At 38.7% G+C, this 12,595-nt stretch overlaps 1 protein-coding gene across 1 annotated transcript in view; it reads left to right on the top strand.

Annotated features, from left to right (window-relative positions):
- Positions 1–12,595, top strand: part of dync2h1 (dynein cytoplasmic 2 heavy chain 1) — a 119,965-nt gene that overhangs the window by 12,597 nt on the left and 94,773 nt on the right. Inside the window, exons 20-35 of the mRNA XM_084558574.1 lie at positions 279–406; positions 721–836; positions 1,142–1,269; positions 1,515–1,664; positions 1,750–1,955; positions 2,310–2,465; positions 2,578–2,692; positions 3,839–4,009; positions 4,321–4,479; positions 6,549–6,617; positions 6,798–6,952; positions 7,301–7,433; positions 7,524–7,641; positions 7,754–7,866; positions 8,576–8,689; positions 8,892–9,042. Of these exons, the coding sequence (XP_084414700.1) occupies positions 279–406; positions 721–836; positions 1,142–1,269; positions 1,515–1,664; positions 1,750–1,955; positions 2,310–2,465; positions 2,578–2,692; positions 3,839–4,009; positions 4,321–4,479; positions 6,549–6,617; positions 6,798–6,952; positions 7,301–7,433; positions 7,524–7,641; positions 7,754–7,866; positions 8,576–8,689; positions 8,892–9,042 (2,182 nt within the window). The remainder of the gene's footprint in view (positions 1–278; positions 407–720; positions 837–1,141; positions 1,270–1,514; positions 1,665–1,749; positions 1,956–2,309; positions 2,466–2,577; positions 2,693–3,838; positions 4,010–4,320; positions 4,480–6,548; positions 6,618–6,797; positions 6,953–7,300; positions 7,434–7,523; positions 7,642–7,753; positions 7,867–8,575; positions 8,690–8,891; positions 9,043–12,595) is intronic.

The following is a 12,595-nucleotide window of genomic DNA, read 5'->3' as shown; positions in this document are numbered from 1 at the left end:
TCAGCTTTTTACCCTTCAAACTACCCTTGCAGAACAGTGAGCAGAGTATATACTCTTTTCCCTTTTGTCTGCAGCCATGCATATCTAAATCATTATGGGGAAGCCCTCCACCTACACCAGACTTCTCTTTTATCTCCCCTTTTCTTTACTTCTGTTTTTGTTTAGTCATCTATGTCGCAGTAGGCTGTGTAGTTTCTGTAACCTTTAACACAGCCACATTTAAAAAATAGGAAATATGCCCTGCGCTTAAGCTCACTGTGATTCCGTGCATGTTACAGGAGTGGGTGGTGCTGGGCCAAGTGGATTTAGAGAAGTTAGTGGAGAAGCATCTGAGTTCCGTGCAGGACTGGGAGAGAAATTTCAAGGCCCTGAAAGCCAGAGGGAAAGAGTCAGAACGTCTGCCCAGGTACAAATCACACATAATAATGTATAATAATACACACACACATACAAATAACTATAAGAAATTCAAATGGCAGTGAATGATTCTTGAAAGCCACGGTCCTCAGAAAACAAAGTCCAACAGCTAAGGAAGTTTTGTTTAATCATGGCACTGAAGACCATCAGACATCAAATTCGAAAACCTGTTGAAGAAACAACACAGAACTCATTTTGATTCTCTGTTGGTTGAGTGCTTGAGGTCAAAGGTCAATTGACATCATAATATTGGAAATTTGAACAGTCGAATTCCAGGTGATCCTCTCCTTTTATCTCTGTCAGTCAGGAGAAGGTAGACTGTATCACAGTCAACTGTGAGCCTGTAAAAGCAGCCATTGATGACCTTATCCAGAAGCTGTTTGACATGCTGCTCTTATCACTGAGGAAGTCTATACAAGGTAAACACAGATAACTTGATTGCTTTTTAATTTCAGTTTATATTTATATTTATGGAGTGATACAGATACTAAAAAAAGTACTGTCTTGTTTACAGCAATAAACATGTTTAAATATAGTAACCAGTGTATTTTACACCAATCACAAGCCTAATGTTTTTTTCCCTGCGATCACTTTTTTTCTCTCTGTTCTTGTTTTTCTTTAATTTTGTTTTCCATTGTATCTGCCCCATGACATCCCCTTTCCTGTCACTTTCTCTTTCCTTTTCTGTTTCCTTTTCTTTATTCATTTTCTTTCTTGTTTTCAGGCCACACTCAAGCCATAGACAGTTTTGTGTCAGAATCAATGGAGGCCTTGTCCACACGACCAGAGAGCATGGAGGACATTGGTGCGGCCAATGGCACTTATTGCCAGATTCTTGCCCGCAAACCTGAAGTAAGACATGCACCCTTCTAAATCCTGGTTAGGATCCTGGTTAGGAATAATGGTGTTAATGAAAGTAGGTTTCTGTTTCTCCCCTGTCCATAGTTAGCATGGGAATTCATTCATCATTTCTTGTTAATTATAGCGTATGCTTTTAATTTATAGCAGTGGCTTGTAATTTCTTGTGGGATCAGCCAAATGCTTGCTATAGCATAGGAAATAAATTAATTAATAATTATATTTATGTATGTGTACAGATCCTGCCTCAGTTCCAGTGTGCTGAGGAGAAGAACCGATTGCTGCGTGCTGTGGCTGGGGCCGGCCTAGACTCTCTGTCCTCACTAAGAGCCAAGTGGGACAAACTGGAGCTTGTAATGGAGAGCCACCAGCTTATGATCAAAGAACAGGTGACAAAATCTCCCACATACACTTGTCATCTAAACTTATTTTTTATTAATTTCTTTCCTGCTTCTTTGCATGTTCCGTTCTTAGGTGGAGGTGATGCGAAGTAACGCGGCAGGTCGTATCAATGGCTACAGGGTGGATCTGGAGCGGTTTAAGGCACGCTGGGACCAGCTTAAACCTAAAGATGAGATTCTGGAAAGTGGCGATCATGCTGCCTTACTTGCGTGTCTCCAGACCATCAGGGACAAGCAGCAAGAGTTCCAGGAGCTGGAGCTTGTGCGCAGGAAACTGCTGTAAGTTATTCTGAAATTATAGATGTATTCAGTCTTTAAAAGTATGAAGGATGTTTATTCCCTTTGTTCAATTGTTGTCCTGTTGAATGGCCGTTTTTTTATTTGGTTTATTAATAGTTACATTATACATTAATAGATATTATTTTTTTACAAGATTCTTTGTTTGTATTTAAAACAGCTGATTAGTATCACTGATTCATCTCTATTTACATACCAAACCAGGAATGAGGAGAAACAATATATTATTCATGGCCTCCTGCCCAGACTCCTGTAAAAAAGTAATAATATCTTAACGTAGCTGACAGTGCTGCCAGGTGAAGTACATATCAGACTCCTCTTCTATTCTGTCTGCAGTGAAGACTGTATCTATTTTAACCTGGAAGCTCCAGACTTCTCTCTGGCAGAAAAGACGAAAAAAGACATGGAGGAGTACAGCCAAATGTGGGGTTTGTATGAGGAGTGGCAGCAGGGCTTCACAGAAAAGGCCCAGGAGGACTGGATCATATTCAGGTATTGGTTTTAAGGTCTGTTAAGACTTTAACGTTCACGGAGATGTTTTACATTTTTTTTCTCATTGCTGTCTGTTCACTCATGTGTTCATAAGTATTTTTCTGTTTTACAGGAGTAAGACATATGTTTTTGAGGAGTTTCTATTTACATGGCAGGACAGACTAAGGAAACTGGAGATGCCCACTGCCATTTCAGTTAAACTACAAGGGGAAGTGGACAAATACAAGGTATAAAGTTAAAGGAATAATATATCCTCTAATATGGAACGGTACCTCGCTGTGATTGGTTTGAAATGCATTTCCTTGTACACGTTGCTCAGTGGTTGGACTAGCACACTAGATTTCCAATAAATATTCCTAAAAAATTCATATAGTGTACCTCCTACACAGGCTTTGCGTAGGTCGACTGCATGAGTGTAAACCAAGCTTAACACTATATACTACCAACACTGTAAGTCTTGACCCTGATTAGAAGTTAGACTTTAGAGAGTTCATTACACTCAGCAAGACTCGTTTTGGACTATATACTGGAAATTCAACTGCTGTACATTTAGAGTTAGTCACTGCACTATTGGGCAACTTGTGGATTCACATGTCAAAGATGTGAAAGTTTGATCGTTGATTGATTGATTGATTGATTGAAAGATTTATTGTGTTTCTCAAATGTAAATAAATGGGACGCTTTGCGTTTCCAAACAGTCATTTCTGTCCTGACAATCCCCTCCGTGGTAGAAGAAACCCTTACGGTAATTAAACATTAAAACACCAGCGGTTTATAGTCGGGTGCGGCTTATAGTCGGGTGCAGCTTATATATGGAACAATCTGTATTTTCCCCAAAATTTAGCTGGTGCGGCTTATATTCAGGTGCGCCTTATAGTCCGGAAATTACGGTATTTTTTTGTGGAAAATCTGTTCTATCGCGGTCATTTCTGCATGCTGTTGCAAACTGCAATTTCCCCATTGTGGGACAATTAAAGGTTTTCTTATTCTTCTTCTTATTATTATTATTATAAATTAGCAAATGGCATGGCAGTCAGCTATTTCATTATGCTGTACATATTGTAGAAGTGAAGAATTTTGTGTTGTTTTGTAATAGGAAAAAGTCCTGCAGTCACCAAATCCAAAAGGGTTTATCCTCTGTGGCCCATAAATATCTACACCAAATGTATGTCGTGGATCTCAGTAAAGGCAGGATCAGTGTTGTAAAAAGTGCATGTTGGTGGCCAGAGTATCGTTTGAAGTAAACTAATTTACAGAAATAGATATAATATACGAGATAATTGATAGACCTATACGAGATAACTGCCCATTCTGAGCTAATAGGAGATCTCACTCGAAACTTTTGTGTTTGTTTTTGTCACCTGTGCATCAAGAACATGGTTCCAGTGCTAAAGTATGTACGTGGGGAACATCTCTCTCAAGACCACTGGTTGGACATGTTCCGTTTGCTGGGTCTCCCAAGAGGGACGACCTTAGAGAGGCTTACCTTTAACGACCTTCTTGGTGTGGCAGATACCATCATAGAGAAGGCAATGGAGCTCAAGGTTTGTACAAACGCACTATGTGGGAGAACACACTTCTAAACTCTTTAAATGGTTCATTTTTTTTTTCAGATAATTTTAAGTATGGTATGGTAATATGAGGAAATATGGTAATATGGGAAAGCATTACATCTGCGTATTACTAATCCAATTTGAAACATTTGTATGATGCCAGCCTATTGACAATTTAGATCTTTGATATAACTTTTAAACCTTAAAGTTGTTTCATGCAATACTTGCATTTACAGTGTTTTTTTTCTTCCTGTCTGTGTTGATATATTCTGGTGAATCCATCAAATGTTCGTGTACTGTAGGACTTGAACAGTCGGGCTCAGGCAGAGGTTACGATCAGAGAAGCCCTGAGGGAGCTGGATCTGTGGGGAGCAGCAGCTACTTTCACCCTTACTGAATATACAGATAGCGGTGGGCGCACCCTCACCCTCATCAAGGACTGGAAGGATATAGTCAACCAGGTACCTACTATATACAAACATAAAGCACACATTTTCTCCATAATGTCACACTGAAGCCATTACACTTTTATTTGTAAGGTGAAGGAAACAACTCCAGACGTAATGTGAACTAACTTAACTTTATAAGTGCTAGTTAGCAAAGCTGAAAGTCAGCTTTATTTGATCTTACATACATTTGTCCATAGAATACCTCCTCTCAACAGCTTATGTTTAGTATTCCTGTACATGAACTGCGCAGGCAGCTGGTATTTGTCACTAAATCCAATATTATTACGGTAATCTAATAATATATAATATTATTCCATGTGCCATATACTGTATAAATATTTTTTAATAGTTGGGATAGCATCATAATTAAACAATTTTATTAAGACAGAAGAATCCCCCCCCTCAAAAAAAAAAAACCCCAGAAAAGCCAGAAATGAAATGTGGTGCAATAAGTGTACAGTTTAGAGTACTGAAAGATGTCATCAAGCCGTGAACACAGTGCTTAAAATGTAAGTGCTGATAACACATCGAACAAACTATTTTTGCACTCTTGATTCCTGTGACAGAGGTTATAACTCAATGTTTTACGAGCCCCTGGTGGAGACAATGACCAGGGTGAATCACTTCATCTGGTCTATTGGTATTCTCCTAGACTCATACTTTGAGTCTAAACAAAAAGGATTTATGCTTAATATGAAACTATAGTACGTGATTTTTTAAAATGGACATCAGTGACATTAAACTTCTTACCAAACAAGTTCACACTTTGCTGATCAGGCATATGAGTTCCAGGTAAACCAATCTATATGATACCTGAGGTTTAATCTGTGGTGACATTTGGTAGCAATACATTTTGCGGTGGACTAAGCTACAGCATCTAGTTTGATGGACCTTCGGAAAAACCAAGGAGCCAAGAAAGTTGATGATGCTCCAAATTAAAAAAAAGAAACGGCATACTAGCGCTGGAAAGTCCCAGGCTTATGTTCCGAAATGCGGCTTAAAACTTCCAAAATAATATTGAGACATTTCTTTATGATCTGTTATTTAGGTGTACTACAGGTTACGTAAAACAATATTACATATACATGCCCTACTCCAAGTGTTTTACACAAGAAACAGTCTGTGAAGCTCTGTAAAATCTGTGAAACATCACACTAGTGGAAATCAGAGTTAAAGAGCTTGCTGAAATTGTTGTCTCAGATTACTCAAAAACCCCAAGTCTGGGATGTGGGCAGGTGCATAATCAAAGTGGACTACATTTCAGTTGTTCTCTGTGGTTCAGGTTGGGCTAGCTTAACCTACAGGCTCAACCACAGGCAGTCCCACTGTCACACCATATTCTGTGACTTATCAGTGGCGAGTTCACCTGCATTGTCACATTGTGTAATTACTCCCACTGCCAGAAAGGACAGAAACAGGTTCCACACTGTAGCTTTAAATATGCTGCTGTCCTACAGTGTCTCCTATTATAGATCCAGCAGTCCTAAATGAGCGTCCATTCACATTAACTTATACTGTATGGACTTTCCATGAAGTTTCAGTTGTTATTCAGACGAGGGCATTGTGAAGATATACCTTTGAAAAGATTTTAATAATATGTTTGTTTTATATGCCTCACTGAAATGGTGTGAGCACATGAGTATCACATGATGGTTTGATATGGAATCAAACAAAAGGAAGTGATAAGATAATTAGTGAATGCTTTACTGTAACATCCAGTATAGGGTGTTTTGTCTCAACTCCTGTTTACCTTTTCTGACACTGATAAAGGTTGTAGACTGGAATGTTATTTTGAAAAATGTTAAGAGATTTTTTTAGGTGTTCATACATTGTAAAGCGTCCTTGTAAAGTCTTCAGGTACTGCTTTCATGTTTATATGGGTTTACATGGTCAGAATCTGCCAGGCTTCATTTCAAGTATAATTTATGGCAGGTCAAAAAAAGGAACCCACCTGTTGATTACACTTAGTAGAGAGACACAGACGCCACAAATACCTCTTCAGGAAAATACATGCAGATCTGATGGCACCAATGTTAAGGATTAGCAAGTGCTGACTTTATCACAACTCTCTCTCCGTCCAGGTGGGAGATAACCGCTGTCTGCTGCAGTCGTTGAAAGACTCTCCCTACTACCGCAGCTTCCAGGACAAGGTCAGGTCAAATGCATTAATATATTAATAAACTTTAACTGAACTCAATTTCCTGTAACTTTCTTTTAAATAAGGTAATGCGTAATCCAGTGTTTAGTCCTGTATGGGTGCATATTATTTAAGGATTCAAGACCTAATACTTGATGAAGCATCACTGTTTATTTACTCTGTTTATATCCAGGTGAGTCTGTGGGAGGTTCGTCTGTCAGACTTAGATGAGTACCTGCTCAGTCTGAATGCCATCCAGAGGCGCTGGGTCTATCTAGAGCCTATATTTGGAAGAGGAGCTTTGCCCAGAGAGGAGGCCCGCTTCAAAAGGGTTGATGAAGACTTCAGGTACTTTGAGTGTGAGCCACATTGGGTGTCACTAAAATTAAGGAGTCTAATGTGTGTTAGAAGTATTAGAAGGAGCACTTCACAGTTAAAAAAAAATGAAATCTTAAAGTGGACTTAAAAACTTGACTCATTGTTTCAGCCCACATCCACTGTCAAATATTAAACCTAAATCCTATATTAAGTCTTTTTTTCTTGTTGCTCAGCACACATATTGTGAAGTACAATTCATGTTAAGTTTATTTTGTGCGGGTATTTAATGGTTGATAATACGCCAGGGTGGCTTGTCTTATTTAATTATAAATGTAAGTTGTGCACATTAACATTACATGTCCTCTACATGTGTAACAGATCTATAATGTCAGACATCCAGAGGGACAACAGAGTAGTTTCTCTGAGCTCAAGGGCTGGCATCAGAAGCTCTTTGGTCACCATACTGGATCAACTCCAGCGCTGCCAAAAGTCACTCAATGAGTTCCTGGAGGTATATGCTGTACATGTACATTTCTGTGTCCAAAGATATTTACAATACCTGTACATTTTGTTAATCTGTCCTTTTCTGGTGGTATTGTAGGAGAAGCGTTCTGCGTTTCCACGGTTCTACTTCATAGGAGATGATGATCTGTTGGAGATACTTGGACAGGCAACCAACCCCACTGTCATCCAGTCACACCTCAAGAAACTATTTGCAGGTCAGAGACCTATTTTTGTTTTGGTTTCTAGTCTTTATTCTATTGTTGCCACTTTTTTGTGTATATGCTTTTTTCTATTCTCTTTGGTATATGGGTATACTTGTCTGTGCAGGCATCCACAAGGTTGTGTTTGACGAACAGTGCCAGCACATTGTAGCTATGTGTTCTTTGGAGGGTGAAACAGTGTCACTCAGAAACCTTGTACGCATTTCCAGCCATGTGGAGGTAAAGTTTTCTTTTGACAGAGTTTTGAGTTAATGTTTGTGTGTGTGTGTGTGTGTGTGTGTGTGTGTGTATATATATATACTGATCAGGTATAACATTATGACCACCTGCCCAATATTGTGTAGGTCTCCCTTGTGTCTCCAAAACAGTTGTGACTCATCGGAGAATGGACATGGGCCTTCTGAGGGTGTCTATGGTGTCTGGCAACAGAATGTTGTTTGTGGGGGCTTTTGGGTCTTATGGGTTGAGGGGAGGGTACTTGATCCGTTTGGGATCTAGTGAATTTGGAGGCCAGGTCAACACTTGGTGCTGTTTTGTTTTTTGAGTTGTTCCTAAACCATTTTTGTGTATGTTCCTGTGCCAGGCTACATTCTGCTGGGGATGGCTGCTGCCACCAAGGAGTATCATTGCTGTGGGGTGGTTGGTGCCTGGTCTGGTCTAGGTGGCTGGCACATGTCTAAGTAACATCCACGTGAATGCCAGGTCCAAAAGTTTCCTAGCAGAACATTGTATTGTCATAAGATGGTCAATTTATTTACTTCTCCTATTAGTGGTTGTAACGTTGTGGCTGATCGATGTATACTGTATGTTTGAGTGATCACTTGATGCCTGATTGTGTTTGCTTCCATGTGTTTAAATGGTACATAATGTATTCGTTTTAAGAGTTTTGCCACTGTCTGATGCTGTGTATAAATTGTCTTCTTTCTAGGTGTGGTTAAGTGAGCTGTCTGTGGAGATGAAGGAGACTCTGAAGCAATTACTGTATGAATGTGTGACAGCAGGAAGGAAAGGAGAGGTGGACCCCTCACGCTATCCATCACAGGTACACTTTGTCTTTAATGCGACACATTCATGTTGAATATACAATACTGATTTTTCTAAATATTCTTCAGTAACTTGACCTGCTGTAAATTGTAGCTCAAATTGAGATCCTGGACCTCCAAATCCTTTGCTTTCTCAAGTCTTAACTCTTACCAACAACCAATAAATTCTATGTGACTAAATTTTTAAAATTTTGTCTGTAGATCCTCTGTTTGGCTGAACAAATCCAGTTTACTGAAGATGTGGAAAGAGCTCTAAAAGAACAAAATCTTCAGCAGCTGGAGATAGAGCTTAATGGCAAACTGGAACACTACACTACAGTGGACACTAACTCTGAGGACCACACTAACACAGGTAACATCTGTATTTGTCTCTATGTCATGGTGAATATGTGTGCTTTTAAACTAACTGCTGACTAACTCCAGAGATGCACCTGATACTATAGCAATGTTTAAATGAATATCTGAAATATGTTTCTCGTCTGTGATTGTATGCTATGGTCAGGCAATGCCAAGAAGATAGCTAATAACTTTCCTCCATTTTCATCAACATTTAAACATTCCGAAATGGAATCCAATAACTTTAGGATCTACTTGGGGGCGGCTGTGGCTCAGTAGGTAGAGCGGGTTGTCCACGAACCAGAGGGTTAGCGGTTCGATCCCCGGAATATGCCACATGCCGAAGTGTCCTTGAGCTAGACACTGAACCCCCAGCTGCTCCCAGTGCTTGGCACTGGTGTGTGAATGTGTGAGTGCTTGTGTGAGCGAATGGGTAGATGTGTCTGTGACTGTAAAGCTCTTTGAGTACCAATAGGTAGAAAAGCGCTATATAAAAGCAAGGCCATTTACCATTACCATTTACTTTTTCTAGTTAAAACTTATTAAAGCTTGTATGGCTTGTGAGGCACCCAGTAATATGATATAATAAGTGTATGTTTGTGTTAATTAATATCTATTCAGTGATTTTGTAAAAACAAGCTGCTGCTAAATTCGCTATTTTCTTCATTTACAATTGAACAGGTTTGCTAACATGCTAGCTATAGTGATTTACAGCGTAAACTGATACTGTCAGCTTTTTTGGACTTTTCTGACCCCTAGTGGCCATAAATAAATAAAAATAAACTTCTTACTTTATTCCATAGACATAGTCTATGCCATAGACTATGTCTATGCTTCATACTTGATGAATACATATAGCTAATGAGGGTCGAAATGGATAAGAAGTGGCTATACATTTTGGATACTGTATGACTTTATGCGATTAGTGATAAGGTCAGCATGTATTCCATTCTGTTTTTGTTGTGCATACACTTCCTTGCTCTTGATATAGTACTAGATTTCCATGTACTATTAATAAGTAAACTCAAATCATACTCTGAAAGATCATTTGTCATTGAAAGGTTCGGACTTTACAAACTCAATCATTTGAAACAACAAAATCTTAACTTCAGTGTTTTTTTTTTGGCAATGGGCCTAAAATATGCACATGTATATATTACACACTAAATATTTAATTATGTTCTTCTCTCTTTGGCTCATTCATGTTTTGCACCAGATTTACCACCCCTTTCTTTCTTTTTTGGTTTCTGATCACATTCTGTGACCGTCCTTATAAACAATTTCATTTTGATACTTGCACTTGGTTCCCCCTCAGACTCCCTCTAGTACTGTTAATGATAACACTCTGATCAGAACTCTTGCTGTTACTTAGGAATGAGAGATTAATTGGAAACAACTGCTGTTGTGGCAGTCTCTTCATAGTCACTGAGATACAAGAGGCTGCAGAGGGGCAGTGCCCTTTAAAGCTGTGGATGCTGTAGCTGGGAGCTTAATTTAATGATCTGGGGCTTAATGTATGGCCACGTGAAGCATGACAGCTGAGCTTTCTCCCAGAACTGGAATTTGCCAAAAGGACTTTTAAATTTACATCACAGTTTGTTATTCGTGCATGAGATGAAAAGCTCCTCCATAAGCAGTCGCTTCATTTCACGGGACATTGCTTCTGGATTCCAAATCTCTCAATTCATGTAAAAATACATCCATGAAAGCAATGCTTGTTTTCCATTAACTGGGGTAAAATTTCTTCTTTCTTTATTTTGACAAGTCAGCAGAATGTGGCTTAAAACTTTTAGACATACTGTGTCTTTCAGATGGACACTTAAAAACTATTATATGTTTCCAGATGATATAGTCATTGTGTGTACCATCTTGCATCAGAACTCCTCCATTCATGCTTGATGCAGCAGTCATTTCCATGATAACATCTCGTTAAATAACTAGCTCCCTTAAAACAACCAGGTAGCTGAACAGACTTTAGAGTGGTGGTACTGATTAAATCAGCTAAAGTAATGGCAAGAAGGATAATCTAATTACCCAGGCTACACAAATGGGCCATAAAACCTGAGGGGAGTGGGGAGCTAACTCCCCTTTGACACAGAAACGATACATGGTGAGCAAGACAGTGAAAGCAGTTAGATAGAAGACAGCATTTAGTACTCATCAAATAATATTACAAAACTTTTGATACTCATTGATCTTCTTCCATATCCTTTTTCTCTAACCTAGCTTCTGGCAAGTTAGTGGCAGTTTCTTAATTGCTTCAGGTGTATTTCACAGCATTTTGCGAAGTCATTTTTGACTAGTTATAGATGATGCTGTCATACCTGAGAGCCATTTCTTTCTAAATAGTTGCTTTTGTGTCTAAATATCTTTATTTCCTCAACAATTTCACCTGAGGGTTTGTTTATGCAGACTTTGGTCCCATTTATTAGTGCCACAAAAGGATCAGAATTTTTACACTCCTCTTCTCACTGCTGACATACTGCCTTTTTGTATTAAAATAAAAGCTATGGCCATTCTGTCTGTTTACACTAAATGTCTATCACCTATTCACAGAAAAAGCAGCTTAAAGAATGTCTGACTAAGGCAAAGATAAAGAAGACTGCAAAAACTATAGGCCGATTTCACTTTTAAATGTAGACTACAAATTATTTACATCAATTATTTGTAAAAGACTTGAGACCTTCATTCCAGATTTGATGATGAAGACCAAACTGGTTTTATTAAAGGTCGCCAAACACACGATAATATTAGAAGAATCCTCCATATTCTAGACAACTCCCAAAAAAGTGGTACAAGTACAATTCTGGTTAGTTTAGACGCTGAAAAAGCATTCGATAGTGTTAGTTGGTTATTCTTGTATGAGGTATTAAAGAGATTTGGCTTCAATGAAAAGGTAATCCAATGTATTAAAACTATGTATCAAGAGCCCACAGCTAAAATCCGAGTAAATGGAAGCCTGTCCAATTCGATTCAGTTGGAGAGGGGGACAAGACAAGGTTGTTGTCTGTCTCCCACTCTTTTTGCTTTATATGTCGAGCCTTTAGCACAGGCAGTAAGGCAGAGTGGGGAACTGCAGGGGGTTACTGTAGGGGGGACTGAACATATCATTGGCCTTTTCGCAGATGATGTCATTATTTTTCTTGAACAACCAGATATACCTACCCACCTAATGTCTCTTTTGGAAAAGTACGAATACTATTCAGGGTATAAACTGAATATATCAAAAACACAAATTCTCTCGTTAAATTATTCTCCATCCCGACAAATAAGAGATGCATATAATTTGAAATGGAATTCTAAAACAATGAAGTATCTCGGTGTAACTTTGAGTAAAACACTTCCCGACATGTTTGAAAACAATTATAGTGAAATTGAAAAAAATCATCCAAAAAGATTTTGAAAGGCGGTCTACCCTCCCATTAGACTTCAGTGCTAGAATACGGACAGTCAAAATGAATATTTTACCTAAATTATTATATTCATTTCAAGCTCTTCCAATTAATATCCCCCAAAACAAATTTATAGCCTGGGACAAGTTGATTTCTAGATTCATTTGGAATAGTAAA

Source organism: Chelon labrosus, assembly GCF_963514085.1.
Source record: "Chelon labrosus genome assembly, chromosome: 13".
NCBI classification, from domain to species: Eukaryota; Metazoa; Chordata; class Actinopteri; order Mugiliformes; family Mugilidae; genus Chelon; species Chelon labrosus.
This window is presented reverse-complemented; position numbering and strand designations above follow the sequence as displayed.